General features: G+C 41.6%; 1 protein-coding gene across 1 annotated transcript in view; it reads left to right on the forward strand.

Annotated features, from left to right (window-relative positions):
* Positions 1-2,092: 2,092 nt before the first annotated feature.
* LOC136879345 (daxx-like protein) overlaps positions 2,093-23,716 on the forward strand; it is a 99,576-nt gene continuing 77,952 nt past the window's right edge. Inside the window, exon 1 of the mRNA XM_068229106.1 lies at positions 2,093-2,174. Within this exon, the coding sequence (XP_068085207.1) occupies positions 2,157-2,174 (18 nt within the window). The 5' untranslated portion in view covers positions 2,093-2,156. The remainder of the gene's footprint in view (positions 2,175-23,716) is intronic.

Raw genomic sequence — 23,716 nt, forward strand, 5'->3', positions numbered from 1 at the left:
GGTCATTATGGCCCATAGCTCGTGCAAAAATATGTAGTAAGAGGGTGTGGACCGCAGAGCCGACGTCTCGTACAACAATATGCAGTAGCAGGGTAATGACAGTAGGGCCCACAGCTCGTGCAACAATATGTGGTAAGAGGTAAGGACAGTAGGGCCCACAGTTCGTACAGCAATATGCAGTAGCAAAGTAAGGACAGTAGGGCCCACAGTTCGTACAGCAATATGCAGTAGCAGGGTAAGGACAGTAGGGCCCACAGCTCGTACAACAATATGTAGTAAGAGGTAAGGACAGTAGGGCCCACAGCTCGTGCAACAATATGTGGTAAGAGGTAAGGACAGTAGGGCCCACAGTTCGTACAGCAATATGCAGTAGCAGGGTAAGGACAGTAGGGCCCACAGCTCGTACAACAATATGTAGTAAGAGGTATGGACAGTAGGGCCCACAGCTCGTACAACAATATTTAGTAAGAGGTATGGACAGTAGGGCGCACAGCTCGTACAACAATATGTTAGTAAGAGGTATGGACAGTAGGGCCCACAGTTCGTACAGCAATATGTAGTAAGAGGTATGGACAGTAGGGCCCACAGCTCGTACAACAATATTTAGTAAGAGGTATGGACAGTAGGGCGCACAGCTCGTACAACAATATGTTAGTAAGAGGTATGGACAGTAGGGCCCACAGTTCGTACAGCAATATGTAGTAAGAGGTATGGACAGTAGGGCCCACAGTTCGTACAGCAATATGCAGTAGCAGGGTAAGGACAGTAGGGCCCACAGCTCGTACAACAATATGTAGTAAGAGGTATGGACAGTAGGGCGCACAGCTCGTACAACAATATGTAGTAAGAGGTATGGACAGTAGGGCCCACAGTTCGTACAGCAATATGTAGTAAGAGGTATGGACAGTAGGGCCCACAGCTCGTACAACAATATTTAGTAAGAGGTATGGACAGTAGGGCGCACAGCTCGTACAACAATATTTAGTAAGAGGTATGGACAGTAGGGCGCACAGCTCGTACAACAATATGTTAGTAAGAGGTATGGACAGTAGGGCCCACAGTTCGTACAGCAATATGTAGTAAGAGGTATGGACAGTAGGGCCCACAGTTCGTACAGCAATATGCAGTAGCAGGGTAAGGACAGTAGGGCCCACAGCTCGTACAACAATATTTAGTAAGAGGTATGGACAGTAGGGCGCACAGCTCGTACAACAATATGTAGTAAGAGGTATGGACAGTAGGGCCCACAGTTCGTACAGCAATATGCAGTAGCAGGGTAAGGACAGTGGGGCCCACAGCTCGTACAACAATATGTAGTAAGAGGTATGGACAGTAGGGCCCACAGCTCGTACAACAGTATGTAGTAAGAGGTTAAGGACATCATGGCCCATAGCTCGTGCAACAATGTGTAATACGAGGTAAGGATAGTAGGGCCCGCAGCTCATACAACAATGTGTAATACGAGGTAAGGATAGTAGGGCCCACAGCTCATACAACAATGTGTAATACGAGGAAAGGATAGTAGGGCCCACAGCTCGTACAACAATGTGTAATACGAGGTAAGGATAGTAGGGCCCATAGCTCGTGAAACAATATCAAGTAAGAGGTTAAGGGCAACAGGACTCATAGCTCGTACAACAATATGTAGTAGCAGGGTAAAGACAGTAGGGCCCATAGCTCGTACAACAATATGTAGTAGGAGGGTAAGGGCAACAGGGCCCACAGGTCGCAAACAATATGCAGTAAGAGGTTAAGGGCAGCAGGACCTAGTGCTCGTACAACAATCTGTAGTAGGAGTGTAAGGACACTAGGGCCCACAGCGTTACAACAGTGGGTAGTAAGAGGATAAGGGCATCAGAGCCTGCAGTTTGTACAACATTATGTAGTAAGAGATGCAGGGCACCAGGGCCACAGGTTTGCAACAGTCTGAGTAATTGATAAATGCAGCATGGACCACAGTAGGAGAGTAAGGGTTGTAGGGTTCACAGTCCGTCCCAAGAGGCTCCCTTCCCCCGCCCCTTCTCTCCCGGTGTACTCTCACCTGTGCGCGGTTATAAAGCTTGCCCGGCCGCCACGGCCTCTGATTCTCCTACGGACGTGCAACACAGTCTCTGTTCAGTGAAGTTAGAAAGTGCGACTGGTTCTCATCGGTCATCATGAGGCAGCTCAACAAGGTACGTTCTGTGAGTGTTTATGCGTTGTGCCATCTGCTGTTCGCTTTACCTTTAAACAGTTTGGCTATTCTTTCTGCGACATAGCCTACCTTACTCCAACGGGATGAGATAGAATATTTTACAGGCTTGAATCTATCGTCTCTTACACGCTGCTTACATGAGAAAACGATTGAAGAACAGTTAGACCAACTTATACTATTTTTCAAATCACGTGTTTTCGTTGGTAGATTGAGACGGAATTCGTGATTACGTTGTGTTATTATTATTATTATTATTATTATTATTATTATTATTATTATTATTATTATTATTATTATTATGTTCGAAAAACATAATATTTGCAATAAATATACAATTACACTAAATGGCTTATTGAATGGCGGGTGCTATAGCTGAAAAAATATCTGATATTCACTCAGCTAGGTTCATGAATGTCACCCAGTGTGTTTTTGAGTACAGAACGGTTGATTAAAATTTGTTGGTTTATAGAAACGAATAGGGTTGAAAAGTTGATTTGGCATATGTATACTTGGTTAACCCGAACTTACCTGAGTATGTGTCCCCGTCAGGAAGTTGAGGAATTCATAAACGAGGTTTGTTCTGGCGAAGCAATTGGCCCTGTGGTTCACTAAGCCTAGACCAAAAATTAGCACCAAATTAATTCCTGGTGTGGAAAGCAGGCGGGAGCAGAAGTAACAATAATTATATCCCAATTTGTGCTGAGGTTACGAATAGTGGAAGTTTTTACCTTACACTCTTCTGAGCCTTCTGTTATAAAACTGAAGAGTTAAGAGTGATACTCCAAGTATAATGTGGGTATTAATGGATGTATACTCGTTTAAAAAAGAGGAATATGCGCATGGTATTGTACGTTACTAGCACTTAAAATTTTATTCGACTTACTTGTTATCAGAGGGGCTGCCTGGCCGAGGCGGTAAAGGTGTGCTCGGTGCCCGGAAGGACGTGGGTTCGAATCCCCGTCAGGAAATCGTAAAATTTTAAAAACGAGATTTCCAGTTCCAGAGGTGCATATGGCCCTGAGGTTCAATCAGCCTACAGCCAAAATGAGTACCAGGTCAATTCCTGGGGGCAATGGCGGCCGGGAGTAGAGCTACGAGGTTGGACGTACAGCCGAGGTTACGAATGGTGGAAACCTTTACCTTCCACTCCTCCGAAGGGCCTTGATGGCCTGTACGGAGATGACTTTGCTTTGCTTTACTTGTTATTACAATATAATTTACCTTCCATATGGATACAAACCCTGTGGATATCCACAACAAACATTATACCTGAAGGTTCAATTGTTTCTATGTAACGTGAATGTGCGAGAAACTTATTGAAAACTGTAAGTTATTCACATCTCTTTCACTTTCTTACGGGCTAAATGACGCATTAGAAGCTAATTTTCTTTTCTTGATTTGCAGAAAGTCCGCCTCTGTGGTGTAGTGGTTAGCGTGATTAGCTGCCACCCCCGGAGGCCCGGGTTCGATTCCCGGCTCTGCCACGAAATTTGAAAAGTGGTATGAGGGCTGGATCGGGGTCCACTCAGCCTCGGGAGGTCAACTGAGTAGAGGTGGGTTCGATTCCCACCTCAGCCATCCTGGAAGTGGTTTTCCGTGGTTTCCCACTTCTCCTCCAGGCGAATGCCGGGATGGTACCTACCATAAGGCCACGGCCGCTTCCTTCCCTCTTCCTTGCCTATCCCTTCCAATCTTCTCATCCCTCCACAAGGCCCCTGTTCAGCATAGCAGGTGAGGCCGCCTGGGCGAGGTACTGGTCATTCTCCCCAGTTGTATCCCCGACCAAGAGTCTGAAGCTCCAGGACACTGCCCTTGAGGCTGTAGAGGTGGGATCCCTCGCTGTGTCCGAGGGAAAAGCCGACCCTGGAGGGTAAACAGATGATGATGATGATGATGATGATGATTTGCAGAAATTTCTGACAAATTATTTAATTTCCAAACACTACAATTTTATACAGTGGCATACTTACCTATATATTTGTATGTTCGAAGCACATATGGGACCTACAGCGTAATTGGATTGTTTTTATTATTTAAGAAAAACTGATAACGTAGACAAAATGTGTTGGCGATGTTCTCACATGCAACACAATCTGCTTACTGTGTATTTATTTATCAGTTAAATCGTGATTAATTTGTTGAAAACTTAAAAGCATCACCTGATATTACCTGTTACACAGAGCGAGAGTAACCTTGCAGGGTTTTCATCATACCCCGAAGCTCCTGTGTATAGCGAGAATGGGTTTTTTTAAGCCTCTCCAATAGCTGTTGTTCATTCGTTGTCTGTAATACTATGTATCAGCATAGAGTAGGAGACAGCAAACTAAACATGAGTTAAGTTACTTTTCGAACATAAGTCTGCTGTGAGAGAGTAGGAAAGTGAACGAGCACTCAGGATATCCGTTGGAAGTCGGAAGTCTCCCTGCACCGGAATTGATCTCTCAACTTTGGCTTCCTACTACTCTCACGTTACACAGTGTTCAGAGATTTATTTGCAGGACTTACCATATGGAGTGACAATAAGGATGAAACTGTTAACAAAATGATTTCCAGTCATCTCTTTGTGCCTCGCAGTCTCCTTAGACAGAGCGACCATAACATGTCATAAACATTCGGACAACAAAACGCATTAATAATAACAACAATATAATAAAACACTTAGTTTTCCAAGATGACCAGTCCAACCAGACAACTTGCAGATGAAGGAATGACCCGTGGTCAACGTGACGGTATGTTCAGCCATATGGCCATATTTCATGACCAGATACACCTCTCTTATCAGACAACTCCTCAGCATATCTCATGAGGCTAAGTGGATCTCATGCCAGCCCTCAGTCCAGGATTGAAATACTAGGAATGACAGGGAATCGAACCCAGGGCCTTCGGGTAAGAGGCAGCCACACTAACCCCACGCTACTGGTATAATATTATTAATAATAATAATAATAATAATAATAATAATAATAATAATAATAATAATAATAAAAAGAATATTTGTATGGTTGTATGCCAAGTTGGGCTCAGAATGTCAGCGCTTTTCGTCTGAGGTTCTCAGCCCGGAGAGTGCCAGAAGTTCTTTCAATACTACTTTAACATCGCAATAATTCAGATAGATATTCGGCGATTGTGGGGTAGGAACGGACTAGGACTACGAAGTGGATGGCCGTAGACTTAATTAAGGTACAACATTCAAAAACCTAGTGTGCAAATGTGAAACCACGGAAGGAACTTTCGGACCGCCAATGATAGGGTTCGAACCTACCATTTCCTGAATGCAAACATACAGATAAATTGCTAATAACTCATTGTCAACTTGTCTGGTGACGTAATGTTTCCGTAAAAATGGTTCTTTATCGTGCCAGTAAATCTCCTGACAGGAATTTTCAAAAGACGAGTGTTTAAACTACGTTACACGGTTGCTATAATAAAATTAATGAAGAAATGCGATAAAGGTAGTTTTGAAGAAAATTAATAATATTAACTGGAGTAAACCCATACTCGAATAGAAGTTGAAGGCACATGAAGGAGTTGAAGTTCCCATAATACACAGAGTAATTATTTCCAAGCCCTTCCACTTTAGCCTGTATAGTGTAACTGAATGAGCCGTAAGGTTATGCGCATCTCTAAAAATGGTTGGAGGTTTAATTATACACAGTTCGTAAACTCTGTTCTGGTTGAGTTAGAGTAGGTATTTCTAACTCCAGCCGATTACTCCTCTATGGTGTAGGCTGAAATGAACAGCAAGGTAATTTGGTTCTCTAAAATGGACGTCTCCTTGAATTTCTCGACTTGCTAAAGGGAAGTCGAAACCACATCATTTCTGGTGCAAAGAACTCTCTATATGGAGGTGAGCTGCGTGTACCATTTTAACCTGAAAAAGAGTCCGGCTCAGTGGCTAAATGGTTAGCGTGCTGGCCTTTGGTCAGAGGGGTCCCGGGTTTGATTCTCGGCAGGTTCGGGAATTTTGACCACCATTGGTTAATTTCTCTGGCACGGGGGCGGGGTATATCTTTCGTCTTCATCATCATTTCATCCCCATCACGACGCGCAGCTCGCCTATGGGGGTCAAATCAAAAGACCTGCAGCTGGCGAGGCTAACATGTCCTCGGACACTCCCGGCACTAAAATCCATACGCCATTTCATTTTTTTTACCTGAAAAAGAGCTGCGCCACCTCTGAACAAGGACAGGAGTTTACTTTTACCATCGCTTTTAGGCAGCCCCCTGAAAATAATTACCAGAATGGCGTAAACTATTGAGATAGCTTGGAATCAAGTTTTAATAGGTCACGTATATTTACAACGTTTGTTACGCTAGTGCGTACAGCGTGAGAAGTACTGTTCCCGCGTTATGCTACTAAATTTTCTAGGGTGTAATTTTGCCTCTAACATTCGTACCTTCAGTTCTGTCGAGGGTTCACATCCTATTAACTTAATGAACGAATGATTTTGTCCCCCGTGTACCTTATCATGTTTGATTAATTGAAGATGTTTGTACATCTTGGACTGTTGCCATGTTGAACTACTAAATGTTCTGGAAGGCAGTTTTGTTTCCAATACTTTATGCACGAGTTTTTAAATACCCAGTATACATTATCACGTCCGTATAATTGAGTCTGAATGAAATGTAATCTGATTTTAAAATGTTCTATTTCAGCTACTAATCTCGATAATAATAATAATAATAATAATAATAATAATAATAATAATAATAATAATAATAATAATAATAATAATAATAATAATAATAATTGATATGGTTACATTTTAATTACCTTATCAATATGTCATCTGTAACTGGGATCACTATTGACTCTTAGCTGATAAATAAACAAATCAAGTCAAGTAAAAATAGTTTCCCAATCTAAAGTTTTCCCTTTTCAACTTATACTAAAGAAATGACGCCTGTGCATCCCTGTTAGTTTGCCTCTCAAGAGAGTATTCATCAGCGTAATAATCAGTTTCAGCAAGAATGATGAGGATAGCGTTATTAAGTGTGTTACGACATGCTTCTTGTCACTGTCGTATGGCTGCTAATGTCGGGAGTGTCTGAGGACCTGTTCGGCTCGCCTAGTGCACGTCTTTCCATTTGACACCAATGGGAAACCTTCGTATCTGAATGTAGAATGATGATGATGATGATGATGATGATGATGATGATGATGATGGTGATGATGATGATGATGTAGGGAGAGGGTGAAACCTGGTGTCGAAACGTAGCCTACTCATGTCGAATAACACCGAAGGATCTGCGCAAGACTTAATATCTCCATCCGACTGACGAATCACCATCAACAGCATCATATGTCCTCACCCCATTTGAACACTGGAAGTGGTTCGGAAATGAATCCAGGCTTTTGGCTTGCAATGTAGTTATTATAAATTGTTTACCACAATCTCTCCTCCTAGAGTAGTTATTTCTAAGTCCAACTAATTCTGACAGGGAAAATTGTTCCATTAACGGGAATCGAACAGACTAATCACAACGTCAGACCATATAGACTTGACGTTATAACGATCATGATCACAAGGTGAGATTGTAATAGAGTTTTAATTCACAAGGATGACCTTGCCAAAACTTAGATTCCTGTTTAGAAAACCAATGCATTATATTAGATTCAGTACGATTGTTATTAACTGCAAAAACATTTACCATATTGTGTCCAAAAGTGTGGCCACTGATAACAGTTATATCAGTCCATTTATCAGGAACTTCATTAAAGTTTCATAAGTATAAATATTCAACCATCAAACCTTAATCTCCAAGTGTATATTGAGCTATGTGCATGCCCCAACTAAGTCATTGACCGCACAAAATTAAATGTATTTTCAAACTTTAAGGGAGGTGGTTGTGGCTCTGATTCTTGTATTAAGTAGTAAACACCACTATGTATTAGGAGTGAGCACATCGCGCGCGCGCGAACACACACACATACACTTATAAACAGATTACTGCCAGGATTACACTCACAGTTGGTACACAATGGTGTTCTAATTACAAAATACAAGTACAATGACCAGAAGAACAATAATGATTTCCATCATAATATTCGTTCGTTGTGTGTAATCTTCTCTGTTGTAAGTTGCTACTTGCGGTTAGGATTTTATCGGAATAATTCACAGATGCCTCACTATTCCGCAGCCGAAGGTAAGCTTCAAAAGAAACCGAAATGTAATCTGATTTTAAAATGTTCTATTTCGGCTACTAATCTCGATAATAATAATAATAATAATAATAATAATAGTAATAATAATTGATATAGTTACATTTTAATTACCTTATCATTATGTCATCTGTAACTGGGACCACTATTGACTCTTAGCTGATAAATAAACAAATCAAATCAAGTAAAAATAGTTTCCCAATCTAAAGGTTTTCCTTTTCAACTTATACTAAAGAAATGACGCCTGTGCCTCCCCGTTAGTTTGACAGGCAATTACATCTTTCACTAAAACTGCACTTATCTTTTTTGTATTTATTTCAAACCAGTCCCAGGGTAGCCTGTCTCCTGGGGTCATCTGGATCAATTCCTGGCCAGTCGAAGTATTTTAACTCTGGACTGAATCATGGAACACGGGTCACTCAAACTCATGAGATTATAATGAGCTGCCGAAATTCGGTGGACACTCTTGCGAAAGCCAACAATATGACTGACGATTTATCACCTTTACCATCCAGGTCATCTGGTTGCGCAGCAGTCGCCTTGGCAGAACTAGACCGTCAATTGGCTCCTGAACCACAGGCGGTTTGTTTCTGATTGCGTTTCTGTCAAACTGGACGATTTCATGAAAAGGTTACTTTCCCTGATCTGAAGAAATCATCATGAGGTCTGCAAGTCATATTAATTGAAAGCAGGTTACATGCATACATTGTCCTTCACACGATTCCCTTTTTATGACGTCTGGATTGTCTTAACAATGCTTGGAAGGTATTCAGGAAACTTATAATAATAGTACTTCCTATTCTTTGTCTAAAACAATTATTTTAAAACGTGACCACCGAACAAGAATCACGTGACATGAAAAATGTGAGTAAAATTAAGAAGAAATATTTTTTTTATGAAGCTATCCAGTTCTTACAGTCTTTTCCTCTCCATGTTAGCTGCTTAACGTGCCATGGAGACTAGTGAGATTTTGATGATGCTGGGTTTGGGAAGGGTTAGGACAGATAAGATAGAAATCACGGCTTTAATTAAGTTTTAGCCACATAATTTTCCTGGCGTGAGAGTGGGAAACCTCAGAATGCAATTCAGAGGACTATGGAAAGACTTGACTCCGAACTCGCTTACTGCGTACCTTGTAACCAACTCGCTTTATCTTTTACAATGTACAAATGTATACTGAAAGTTTTATTAAAATAAACACTAGACTGGAAAGGTAACCTCGTCAGGTCGTCCGCTTGAATATAAAATAATACTTTCATTTTTTTCTGGTACTAGTTGTTACTCCAGGCTGTAGAGAAAAAACATACTTTTGCTGGAAGAAAGTGACTTTCCATCAACTTTCGAAATACTGAATAATGAAGAGATGTGATCTACCACCAGGCTGTATCTTCCCGACCGGTTTTCCAGAGTTCGATTCCTCCCTACGCCATTAATTTCAGATTTTATTTACGTACTAGAACGTCGTGTACATAGTTTCATAAATCGTAACTTAGTGTATAGACGAAGACCAGAATAGTAATTAGATACAGGCAATGATTTCTTCTTTCCGGATCCAAAGTTCCATTAATTACAGATAAACGCACACGTACAAGCACGACAGTGACAGAGTTCGTCAGACAGGATTGTACAGAGTACGAACATTGAGTCATAACTACAGTAAGATGTCCTAAGCACTGTACATGAAGCATCAACATAAAGTAGATGTGGCAGCATTTTCGTAAAAACAGATGGCGAATTACTGGTTCTTCATAGGATATTCCTACATAGGCTTCTTCTTCTTCTCTTCTTTCAGCTATATTCCTAATTATTTCGTGTGAGCACTAAATGTTGAATTGTCCCAGTTTTACGTCCGGAAGCCCTTCCCGATCCAGTCCTATTTGAAGCAATATTTTCACTTTTGCATGTTTATGTGGTGATTTTTAGTGTGATGTATAATACGTAAATAGAGGTATCTATTGAGGCAATCACAAACACACAACCCCCGAGTTAGACGAATAACCAACGTGGCTAAAATCCACAACCCGGCGGGAATTGAACCCGTGCTCCTCCGAAAAGAAAACCACTATGTTGACTATTAGGCCAAGGATTCTGGCATCCATATACTGTATAGGAAAATAATAATAATAATAATAATAATAATAATAATAATAATAATATAAAAAACTATTTTAAGCAACGTGATGAAAATTTGATCATCCTAGATCTTATAGTAATAATAATAATAATAATAATAATAATAATAATAATTTTAATACGTCCAACTAACAACTATTTCATGGTTTTTGAGGACACCGGGGTGCAATTTTCCCCACAAGAGTTCTCTCATATGGCTTTGAATCTACCATCACAAGGCTGGCGCATCTGAGCACCTTAAAATACCATCAGAATGAGCCGGAATCGATCCCGCCAAGATGAGCTCTGGAGGCCAGTGCTCTACCGTCCGAGATACTCAGCCTTGCGTTTATAATTATCAGTAAGAGTACTAGTAATAATATTATTTGTTTAGTCCGGCTACTTGGATGAATGGTCAGTTTCGTGGCCTTCGGTTCACTGGACCCCAAGTTCGATTCCCGAGCGCGTCGGGAATTTTGGCTGCATCTGGTTGAATCCCTTAGTTGGAGGGCTGGGGATTATGATCGTCTTAGTACAGATCTTAATTTACATACAATACACCACACTAGCAACCAACACAAACATATGCAGTAGTGAATTGTATCCCTTCTCTTCAGGTTGGAATGAGAAAAGCCAACTGGCCTCAAAACTGGGCATAATTCTCATTAGAGATGCCACTAGATAATATGAAAGGTCTATAACGATATTATTGGTTCCACCAACTATTTTTACGAGAATCTTTGTCGTCGAGTTTTCAAAATTTCGTTTCACGTGCTTGTAAATCTACCGATTCGAATCTGGTGTATTTGATCACCTCCAAATACATATTCCTAAACTGAACTTGTGCTCAAAAGAACAGCACTGGGCAATCTGGAGCGCAACAGCCCGGAATTTTGTTTAATTCTTTAGCCACATTGCCTTTCTTTTAAAATTCCAGCATAACGTTTCATCTTATCAACGCCGACGACAGTGTAAAGATATTTGAGTTCATAAGCTGGTAGTTGAATAACAGGTGATCGTGTGAAAGTTGCCAAATCATAATTTTCTCGGTCCAGGCAGTGAAAGTTAATGAATTTTGCGATGTGCAGACACCAGTGCAACATGCCCATTTCCCTATACTAAGAGAAGGGGACAAGTGTAAGTGTAAGGCAGAGTTTGTTCCTTCGGAGAAAAATGACTAGCTCATTCAATTATATTTAACATATTGTTCATTTATAGCCGTGGTCTAGTGCCTTCCCTCCTAATTGGCACCAAACCAAACCAAACCCCTTGACACTACAGCCCTTGAAGGGCCTTGGCCTACCAAGCGACCGCTGCTCAACCCGAAGGCCTGCAGATTACGAGGTGTCCTGTGGTCAGCACGACGAATCCTCTCGGCCGTTATGCTTGTCTTTCGAGACCGGGGTCGCTATCTCACCGTCAGATAGCTCCTAAATTCTAAATCACGTAGGCTGAGTGGACCTCAAATCAGCCCTCAGGTCCAGGTAAAAATCCCTGACCTGGCCGGGAATCGAACCCGGGGTCTCCGGGTGAGAGGCAGGCACTCTACCCCTACACCACGGGGCCGGCTCCTAATTGGCACAGGTTCGATTATTGTCTCTCTCACGACTTTACGACTGCTTTCTTGCGGACTAAAGAGGAGATTACTAAGCTCAGGTACATGTCATTCTGCACAGTACATTTCAGAAATGTGTGACCACGTTTAAATACCACGAATTGTCAACTTAGGACCTAAACGTATGGCCTAGAAATTCAGAGAATTTATTCTTAAAACACTTGCATATAATTGCGTACATACCGCAGGATTTCATTGAGTTTGGTCATGTTTTATCGGAGTTATGAATTTCTAAATATCACAGAACTCAGGAATATCTTCCCATCACACTCAGCACCGTTCAGACTTTTCAGACCAGCGCATAAATTGAGAGAAGTTCTGTTTACACAATAATTCATACCATCATTTCTGAACAACCTATATATATAAATAAATAAATAAATAAATAAATAAATAAATAAATTAATTAATTAAATAAACAGCTCTCGATCTCGGTAAGAAATCATAACAATTTTCAGTCTTGGCCTGGAACTGCAGGTCTCGGGAGACCTGCGTGGTCTTCTTAATATTAGCATTTTATTAATTCTTGTGTTTCGAACAGAATTTATTCACACTTCACCACTGTGTCGGCAGACCTGAAGATGGTTTTCCGTGGTTTCCCAGTTTCACACCAGGCAAATGCTGGTGCTGTACCTTAATTAAGGCCATGGCGCTTCCTTCCAACTCCTAGGCTTTTCCTATCCCATCGTCGCCATAAGACCTATCTGTGTCGCTGCGACGTAAAGCCTCTAGCAAGAAAAGACCACTGTGTTGCCCCTGCCTACGACTATTCAACTTCTTGGACCTTGTAATGAACTGAATCTTGATTATGACACACATTTTTCTGAAACGAACTAATGGGTTGTCGTTCTCTGTTGACAGCCGACTAAACCCAAGGCTAAGTCAAATTCTACAAAAGTTACTTTTATGTACAGTACTGTCTCAGGAGTAGAAATGTTAAGTACTCATGGAAAAAAAAAGAAGCCTCGAATAGTTCACTCAGTGACCTCATAGTCGATATGAAAAGTACGAGATAAGGCAGAACATTTCAGCCAAGTTTCAAAGCATATAAAAGCACAAAGGAAAACCGCTATAGAATTTAGTATTTTAATCACAGAGAGAGGATAATCTAACTCGGACTCCTTGGCTGAACGGTCAGCGTTAAGGCCTTCGGTTCAGAGGGCCCCGGGTTCGATTCTTGGCCAGGTCAGGGATTTTAAACACGTGTGATTGATTCTTATGGTCGGGGACTGGTTGTTTGCGTTTGACAAAACACTCCCCTATTCACATTCAGACAACACCCCACACTACCAACCACCACAGAAACACGCAATAATGATTACATTCCTCTACATAGGGTTGACGTGAGGAAGGACATCCGGCCGTAAAACAGGGCCAAATCCACATTTGTGACACAGTTCGCACCCGTGATCCCACAAGATGTGAGAAAAGCGGTAGAATAATAAGAAGAGAGACTAATCTAATTCCACATCTGACAAAAAATCTTCGTGGCTATACCTGCTGCGACTTGCAGCTCAAAATACATTATCATCTTCTAGGCCTTTTCTCAGTTACCGGTACCAATTAATGATGAGGATTTAGTACAGTCTAATGACCGAATGCCTTTCCTTTATGGATGGATGTTACTCACTACTCTAGTCTTCTGTGGTGTTTTCTTTTGCCATATTTTCAATGCAAATGAAGATGTGTATTAAGAGGAAAAGAAACACCCAGTCCCAGAGCTAGATAAATTAACGAGGCCAAATTAAAATCCACGATTCGCCCAGGAATCGCATCCCCCAGCCCAGTGAACCGAAGGTCACTACGATGAACATTTATCCAAGGAGCCGGGAACAGCTCATATTTTGGAGTGGTTTTCAAATAATTAGAAATGCATAACTTCTACATTACCTGGCCAAACTCAATGAAATCTGGCGAAATGTACGGAATTAGATGCAAGTGTTCAGAGAGAGAATTCACTGAGTTTCTTGGGAAGAAATTAGGTTCTACTCTCAGACGACCTTTCACGATATTCGACTACACCGGTGCTGCATGAGGTTGTGCATTGTCATGCAATAAGGAAATCTGTCCAGATGATATATCACACATTGGCTTACGTCAGTAATACCTGTAAAATATTCTCTAAATTCTGATGAGGTAAGGAGAGGAAGGTAGCCCTTTTCACCCAGATTCTGAAGTATATAAAAGCACAAAGAAAAAACGGTATAGAATTGTATTTCATTTTAATATCGGAGACAGACTCATCTAAATCCACATCTGACAAACATCCTTGGTGGCAATACGTGCAACGATTTACGGCGCAAAATTCATTCTTCTTCCTCCTGACATTTTTTCCCAGGGCATGGCTGAAAATATTCTATAGGCAGGAAAATGGCGTAACTCATTTTGAAATACAGTCAATAAACACAATCCTGGAACTATTATGGCAAGGAATTACAATAGAGTACCAGTAAATTAAATAATTAAATGTATTAAGTAAATAAATATATTAACAAGGTATAGCAGTTTGCCACTAGCATTGAGAGGATAGAAAGCTCTCCAGATACAGCAGTTAACATGAACATGATTTGTGGTCTGTTACTTTCACTCTCGTTTAGTTCTGCTGTTACCCTAACAGGTGTTCATGACACGTCTTTGACGCCTAATTTACTCAGTAACCGCGCCAGAAGCAGAGCACGTTTGGTCATGCATCGGACAGGCTTTGCCTACGCACTGGAACGAGTGTGAGTGCGTAGTAAGAGGCCCTCAACGATCCAGTTTCTACCTTTTGTGTGGCCTTCAGAACACCATCAGCAGCTAGCTGATAGGTACAAAGCAGACATACTCTTGACCCTACCTGTATAATAATGATCACAAAAATCTAGTTATTAATTTAATTTAATTTAATTGAAGGTACTCCAAGCAGTTGAGGTTTGGTTGGAATTTTTACATCTGCTATACTTTTCTATAAAACCTCTTCTTCTGGTGATGATGATGATGCTTGTTATTTGAAGGGGCCTAACATCTAAGGTCATCGGCTCATAAAACCTCTTCTTGTAACGAAACAAATTTGGAGCATATTGAAGAATATAACACTGACAATGAGAAGAAAATTGTGAATCAGAGAGAACACTATGGTCAACAGAGATACGCAATTATTATGCTAGTGTCTTTACGTCGCACCAACACAGATAGGTCTTATGGCGACGATGGGATAGGAAAGGCCTAGGAGTTGGAAGGAAGCGGCCGTGGCCTTAATTAAGGTACAGCCCCAGCATTTGCCTGATGTGAAAATGGGAAAACCATCTTCACGGCTGCCGACAGTGGGATTCGAACCTACTATCTCCCGGATGCAAGCTTACAGCCGCGCGCTCCTAACCGCACGGCCAACTCGCCCGGTCGCAATTATTATGAACGTCACTCTGAAGTCATCGATCTGAACGTGGCGTGTATGTGCTTAGCTATGTTCTTCTTTGTTATTAAATGGGACGTGGACTGGAAAGGTAGCTCTCTTGGCCAGTGGGCTTGGTATCAGACATAGGTCTGAAGTTAGAGTCGGTAACTTGTCGAGAAGCCAAGAGTAGGTTTCTGATCCACACCCCCATTTCAAAAGTTTTAACCATCCTATAAGAAAATTTCAAATTCGTGGAAAATTCAATATCGTAGTCGAAACAGACTTTCAACGTATTAGGTCGTGTTACGTACATGTAGTACGTGTTGAAGAGATGTCAAGTACAGAACAAAAATGGCCAGCCGGACACCAGTGGGATCCGAACCCTCAACCTCCCGATTTCGCGTCGGTTGCTCTACCAATAGAGGTATGGTGGCCTAGGCCATCTTCGTTCTGTTTGAAAGGATCTGAGCTACAGGTCTGGCGCTGCTGCTAGCACACTGTAGAGTGCGTTTAAGTCGCCCGTTGTGGGGCATGTCAATGAATATTGAAAATCGTGAAAATTCAATATTCATGAATATCGTAGACCCGCAATTGAACTGTATTAACCTATAGAATACGGTGGTGGACATATGATAGACCAAGAAGATAATAAAGTGAAACAATAATATCTATGAATTCGGTTTGAAATTTCAAGAGGAGAGTGAGGGCCATATAACATAACAAATTCAATGGTTTCACACCAAAGTATATGCAACTCAAAACTGAAATTATGTACTACTGTATACTATATATACTACATGGCATTTTAAACATTAAATGTCGTGTCCAAGTGGTCCCATTGCCTACCAACGGTCACAAAAATAAAAGTTTGTTTGAATGCTTGCTATTCTTGTTTAAAATTATCAATCAAGACATCACATGTCACAGGCGAAACTGTGCGTATGTTCCCTCATTCAGACCAGGTCACTCACCTCTCCTCAGCAGCATAGTGTTCGCGCTGGGTTTAAAAATTTGTTTTGGTATGAACCTTCGTTCCGGTATGATTAGTCTTCTCTTACAACTGATCTACTGATGAGTGATAGCCCTTTGTAAGTGGTGATCGTGGTTATTATTGTTTTAAGAGGAAGTACAACTGGTCAACCGTCCTCTATATAACACTAATCAGAAAGAAAACATAGAAGGGATCCGATATTTCAAAAAATTAAGGTATCGGACAAAGAAAGACAAGGGCCACGAAAGGCGTGAAAATAAAAGTCTCCCTAGCCCTCGCAAACCTAATAGTATCGAGGTCGGAAAAAGAACAAGAGTTGACCAAGGGAGGTTCGATATGATAGTTGAAAGTGAGCAGCTTGACACGAGTATGTGGAAGCAACGTCAGGACTCAGCTGAGGGCCCCGTGGTCGCCAATCAACGATCCCACGTTGAGAGCACCTGAGCCCCTTTTATCGCCTCTTACGACAAGCAGTAGCTTTTGTAAAATTCGTCGTTAATATCGACATGGAATAGGCTACTGTATATTTATCTACAGTAGTCACAATTCTGCTGACCCCCATTCTACGTTTGGTATGCAACCGGCGGGACATTCGAGAGCGTGGCGGGAAGTCAAGCAAAAGGAGCATGGCATGCGAGGCAATTTGCATTCTCATACTGTGGTTTTCGGCTTTGCTTCGAGCAAAGAGTTTGGAGCATCTTGATCATCAACACCATACACTTATCACAGTGAGAAGTTCTGACACACAGCAGCCGAACTGGAACAATGAGCTCTCACTGTGATTATCAATAACAGCACATCGAAAGAAGACTGATAATTACAGAGTTCCTTACGTTAAAAACCGAGCGAGTGGCCGCGTGGTTTCGAAGTAAACTAGGCCCTTTGTACCGTAATGCTGTCAGCTTGCATTCGGGAGATAATGGAATCGAATCCCACTGTCGGCAGCCCTGAAGATGGTTTTCCGTGGTTTCTCATTTTCACACCAATGCAAATGCTGGGCCTGTACCTTAATTAAGGCCATGGACGCTTCCTTGTAAATCCTAGCTCTTTCATATCCCAGCGTCGCCATAAGACCTCTAAACAAATTCCCTATATTCAATGAAACATTAATAGCAGTGTAGTACAATTGCGGTGGTGTTCAGTTCTCTATGCTCAAGGTAAAGTTGGGAAATGCCATATCAAAGCTTGCACAACAACACTCTGATTTAATTTTACCGTGAGTTATATGACTTCATGTAAGAATTACTGGTGCGAGTGAAAGTATGGCGCAGCCGAAATCACGCGAGTAGGACTGAGTTGAACTCTTGACCTCGCTTCGTACGAACCTTAATTACATGCACTACTAGAGAAAGTAAAGCTATGTATGCCTCAGGCAAGGTACGAATCAGGAACATGAAGTAGGCCAAGTTCATGCGCAACCTGGTTACTACTGACCTTGGCTGCCTTCCATCAAACTGGTTTCGTAAGGTGAATGTATACAGGATTGATTTTTTGTATTGATTCTCACATTAAATAATCCACGCAAGTCAACTAGGCCCGTTAACGTCAATCATGCGTTCATTAGAAGGACTTACTTTTAATCCAGCAAACCAGCTTATGTCTTAAGAACCCACCTCTTTCTTTTATAGGAATTTCAGTCTGCAGTATTTGGAGAACCGGAGTTAAAAGCAGCTACCCAAAGTGTCCGCACTTCTTATTCCTCCGTCGTGATATATGATGGGGTTTCTTGTTCTCTACTACGACATCTATCCAAATTCTACAGGCAGTTATCGTTGATTACACTAGCACAGATGCAAAAATGGCAGGCCCTTTAGGCAGTTATTACTAATTAATTCTCTTGGTCTCGCTGCAAGAAATATACTAACGCAAGAAACGATAGTCTGGTGTGAAAATGAGAAACGACGAGAAACATTTTCAAGGCTGCCGACGATGGAATTCGAACTCTCCAGATACCTGGCACGTACCAGCAAGAAACTCGGTAGGAAGAGAGAAAAGTGATCGGCTGAATTTTCTGTAAAGTCCTTCAGTACCAGCACGACCGATTGGAAAGGGAGCAATATCAATATATATTTTTGAATAGATAATATACGGAGTTTTCTCTACACATGTCCAATAAATGAGTACACTTCTATGTTTTTACAAGGAATTAAAATAAATGTCTCTAGAAATTGCCCCAAATGATGCTCTAAAAGTTCCTAACACAATTCAACTAGGCCTATGCATGTTTATTGGCAAAATATGTATTGGACGAATAAAATGTCACCGAGCTCGATAGCTGCAGTCGCTTAAGTGCGACCAGTATTCGGTAGATAGTGGGTTGGAATCCCACTGTCGGTAGCCCTGAAGATGGTTTCCGTGGTTTGCCATTTTCACACCAGGTAAAAGCTGGGACTGTACCTTAATTAAGGCCACGGCCGCTTCCTTCCCACTCCTAGCCATTTCCTGTCCCATCGTCGCCGTAAGACCTATCTGTGACGGTGCGACGTAATACAAGTTGTAAGAATTTTTTTTTTTTTTTTTTTTTTTTTTTTTTTGCTAGTTGCTTTACGTTGCACCGACACAGACAGGTCTTATGGCGACGATGGGACAAGGAATGGCTAGGAGTGGGAAGGAAGCGGCCGTGGCCTTAATTAAGGTACAGCCCCAGCATTTTCCTGGTGTGAAAATGGGAAACCACGGAAAACCATCTTCAGGGCTGCCGACAGTGGGGTTCGAACCTACTATCTCCCGAATACTTGATACTGGCCGCACTTAAGCGACTGCAGCTATCGAGCTCGGTAAGAAAAGTTTTAAAACGCCAAGGATAAGATCAGAAATATTGTAGTACGAAGGACCACAGCAGGGACGAGGTATATCAAGTTCGAAGCTGAATATTTCGTACCGACTGCTCCGTTTATGTGTCACGAGGTGTTTATAACACAGACGATGCGGAGAAATATATTACGCGGTACTAACCCCATAAGTGGAAATATCCATTGTAATTTCGGGGCCTTTTTTCACTCTACATGTTTTGGTATACAAATGTATTTCTAATTAAAACCTACAAATATGCTAACGTGTTTTTATGCCTAGTATTTTAGCAACTTTATAAATAGTCTGCCTATGATCAATCGACTGAGTTTAACCAAACCTTTTTGTCTTCCTATCATAATGATATAATGTTTGCGAAAAGGGTTGCTTTTATATTTTCAGTTTTCATGACCATTCCGAATTAAATAATACCTTAATTGTTTGATGAGTCGAATTTTTCTTATTTTCAAATTACGACCAATGTACGTGAGATTTTCTTTTTATGTTAGTTGCTTCACGTCGCACCGACACAAATAGGTTTTATGGCGACGATGGGACAGGGAAGGGCTAGGAGTGGGAAGGAAACGGCCGTGGCCTTAATTAAGGTACAGCCCCAGCATTTGCCTGGTGTGAAAACGGGAAACCACGGAAAACAATCCTCAGGGCTGCCGACAGTGGGGTTCGAACCTACTATCTCCCGAATACTGGATACTGGCCGCACTTAATCGACTGCAGCTATCGAGCTCGGTAGAATGTGAGATTTTTGAGAATGTCTATTTATATCTTGAATCAGTGACCAGTCCAGGAATTTCAACCAGTCACAGCCACAGATTTATCGGTTGCATTCACTTCCATTGTCATTAGTCATTTAATTTTGTAGTTATTCGTTAAATATTCAAATGAAATACAACTCGATCTACATATTCTCTGCACTGTATAGATAAATTCTGTATCTTCTCTTACATTACTACGAAAAATTTACGACTCTGTATTTCGGATTTTACGTACAACTCGATGTCCCGTGGCTACGATCCCGATATCACAATGACATATAACTGCAACTTGCTTCCTTGCTGCTTGGAAGTCTTCCTCTTTCAATAAGTGTTACGAATGTATGAAAATCTCATCTATTTTCACCTCAAACCATCAACACACCATTTATATATTAAACCATTCTACAAATTATACATAAAACATGATAAATAATAATTGCTGGAGTCCTAGTGATTTTTCATTGTCGAACTCAAAAACATGTGCAGTATCAATTAGGTTGTCGACCTTCAGGCATAGTTCAGGAGAGAAAAAGTCAAGTAAATTCGGTCACAGAAGAGTGACGTTGAACTCAGCGTGACCGTGTAAGGACAAGTGAAATTTCGCTGGTATCACGCCTGAGGTTACGCATGCTTGCGACCGCATTACCTCAGCAATATGAATTAGTATTCATGTTCCTGGTCAGCCCCTTTGTACTTTCGCTTTCCAATGAAAGTTAGTCATCGTAGTTCCACTCGATGCCTTCAATTGTCAGCTCTATCTAACTTGTGATCAAATCCACGACTCACCCACTCAAGCTGGGAATCAGTTTCAAAACACATTTGTGAAATATCGTCGGGTAATATAACGTAACATGTAACTGTATACTCATCCGTTCAAAAGAAGTATAAGGAAGGCCAGAAGGTGGTGCCTATTTTCGAAACAAGAGGGAGGTAAGGGTTATTCTGCCCGAAGGCAGGTCCGAACCTCCACAGAGGTGTTCCTGAGCCGGAGTTTACGTGCGGTAGGGTGGCCAGTTCCTTTCCGCTCCTCCATTCCCTTACCCCCCACCAACAGCGCGTGGCAACCCATCCAACTCCTGACCACGCCCAATTTTGCTTAACTTCGGAGGTCTCACGGGATCCGGTGTTTCAACACTGCTACGGCCGTTAAACAAGAGGGAAAACTAGTAAAATTATAGCCTTACTTTGCTGTTGATATCGCGATAATTACCGCTGGCCTTTCAGTTTTATAGGGCAATAAAATACAGATAAATAATGTCTCCGAGGCAAATCGCACGTATATACGAGAAAGAAGTCACCTAGTGGCCAAAGTTCTGATGGTGAAAATGTTTTCAACCATCGGGACTCGAACCTGCTAACCACGATGTCGGAGCATATAGACTTGACACCTTCCCGATTATGGCCACCAGGAATATGTCGATGATAGTTCTGTCTTATAAATCACGAATATTTTCGCAAACATATTTTTCAAATTGCTAATCTACTTCACCGAAACTTCGTCAGTGAGGAAGTGAAGTTGTTGGTGTTTAAGTCATCAGTCCACAGCCTGATTTAAGTTATCTCTCTCCACTATCCTGTGCTTTCCATTTCATCTCTGTGTAACTATTGCAGAACCTATCTGCTTTAATAATGTTTTCATATTTATGTCTTCGCCTGACCTCACTCTCATTACCCCAACATTGCCTTCTGAACCTAAACGAACCTTTCGATGTATCTAGGTGTGTCCTATATACCTCTTGATCAATTTCTCCTTCCTCTCACCAATTTGATTCGATGCACCAGCACCTTATTTTAACGTTCTTCTGTTACTCAACGTTCCAAAAGACGTCCTGTTCCCTCCCTTATTGAATGAATTCTTTATCATTTTTCACTTTCATGCATAGCATGTTGCATATACATTATTTCGAAAAAAATAGGCCTACCGTTTCAGATGAGGGGCTGCCTGGCCGAGGTGGTAAAGGCGTGCTCGGTTCGCCCGGAAGGACGTGGGTTCGAATCCCCGTCAGGAAGTCGTAAAATTTACGAAACGAGATTTCCACTTCCGGAGGTGCATATGGTCCTGAGGTTCACTCAGCCTACACCAAAAATAAGTACCAGGTTAATTCTTGGGAGCAAAGGCGGCCGGGCGTAGAGCTAACCACTCTACCCCATCACGTGCCGAGGTTAACAATGGTGGAAGCCTTTACCTTCCACTCCTCCAAGGGCCTTCATGGCCTGTACGGAGGTGACTTTGCTTGCTTTGCTTTGTTTCACATGACTGTCGATATCGTGAAGATAGTCATGGACCTCAGGGTCATAATTTCTCATTTCAAAAATCTGACGCGCGTTGACTAGGAATCACTTTGTGAGAATTTATTGATAATGCCCCGGATACCCGGTGCTGCGCAAAAAATCTGGTGTATAATTCTAAAGTAAAGTCTGGTTAAACACCTTGTATCTTTCTATACGTGATTGTATTCTAAAACTTTGCTTTCATTAACAAGGAAATGGTACTGTTACAAGCTCGGTATACTATTAAATCATTAAGTGGTTCTTACTTACAGTAAACAAAACAAATAACCTGTTCTAGATATTAAATAGTATGTGAAAGTTAGAACTTCGCCTAATGAAACTCTCTGTTTTAGAAACGACGCACCAGGCACTTCCGGAGTATACAAAATGGATGGTGATACACCTGTTGTGCGACAACATGAAAGTGAGAAAACAACACATCTACCCACGTGTGATTGATGACCTCTATTGGATGCCGCATTTTTATGCGTGGTGGCGATTATGGTTATAAGGGGAATTGCAATTAGACAAACGTCCCGATTAACACGAGACAAAAGAAAAAAATGGTAGAGATCCTTTCGAAGAATGAAGGTATCGGAATTAGGAAGGGAAGAGTTATGAAGGGCGTGAAAATGAAAGACTCTGTTTCGCAAACCTAAAACTGTAGGTTCAGATGTGTACGTGAAGTTTTCTTTCCTTCTGGTTTGGTTTTAAAAATTTCTTTACGTCGCACCGACACAGATAGGTCTTATGGCGACAGGGGGATAGGAAGGGGCTAGGAATGGGAAGGAAAGGACCGTGGCCTTAAGTAAGGTAGAGCCCCAGAAATTTCCTGGTGTGAAAATGGGAAACCACTGAAAAACATATTCAGGTCTACCGACAGTAGGGTTCGAATTCACTATATCCCGAATGTAAGCTGACAGCTGACGCAAACCGCACAGCCACTCGCTCGGTGAGAATAGGGTTTGATCAAGGAAGGTTCAAAGCGAGAATTTGAGTACAAGTATTTTTCATTTTTCTTATTCATCCTGGCCTTCTTTTCACTTTACTGGAGTCACCGCTTACAACATTTTCACTCCACTTCACTCCCAACCATTTTATATACTTAAGCAAATGATTCATGCACTGTATACTATGAACGACAAAGGTGAAATATTTCAGCCTTATTTAACCCCTCTAACTACGCTAAACCGTCCGCCTCTGTGGTGTAGTGGTTAGTGTGATTAGCTGCCACCCCCAGAGGCCCGGGTTCGATTCCCGGCTCTGCCACGAAATTTGAAAAGTGGTACGACGGCTGGAACGGGGTCCACTCAGCCTCGGGAGGTCAAGTGAGTAGAGGGGGTTCGATTCCCTCCTCAGCCATCTTTCAAGTGGTTTTCCGTGGTTTCCCACTTCTTCTCCAGGCAAATGCCGGGATGGTACCTAACTTAAGGCC

This window comes from Anabrus simplex, chromosome 1 (assembly GCF_040414725.1).
Source record: "Anabrus simplex isolate iqAnaSimp1 chromosome 1, ASM4041472v1, whole genome shotgun sequence".
Classification (NCBI taxonomy): Eukaryota; Metazoa; Arthropoda; class Insecta; order Orthoptera; family Tettigoniidae; genus Anabrus; species Anabrus simplex.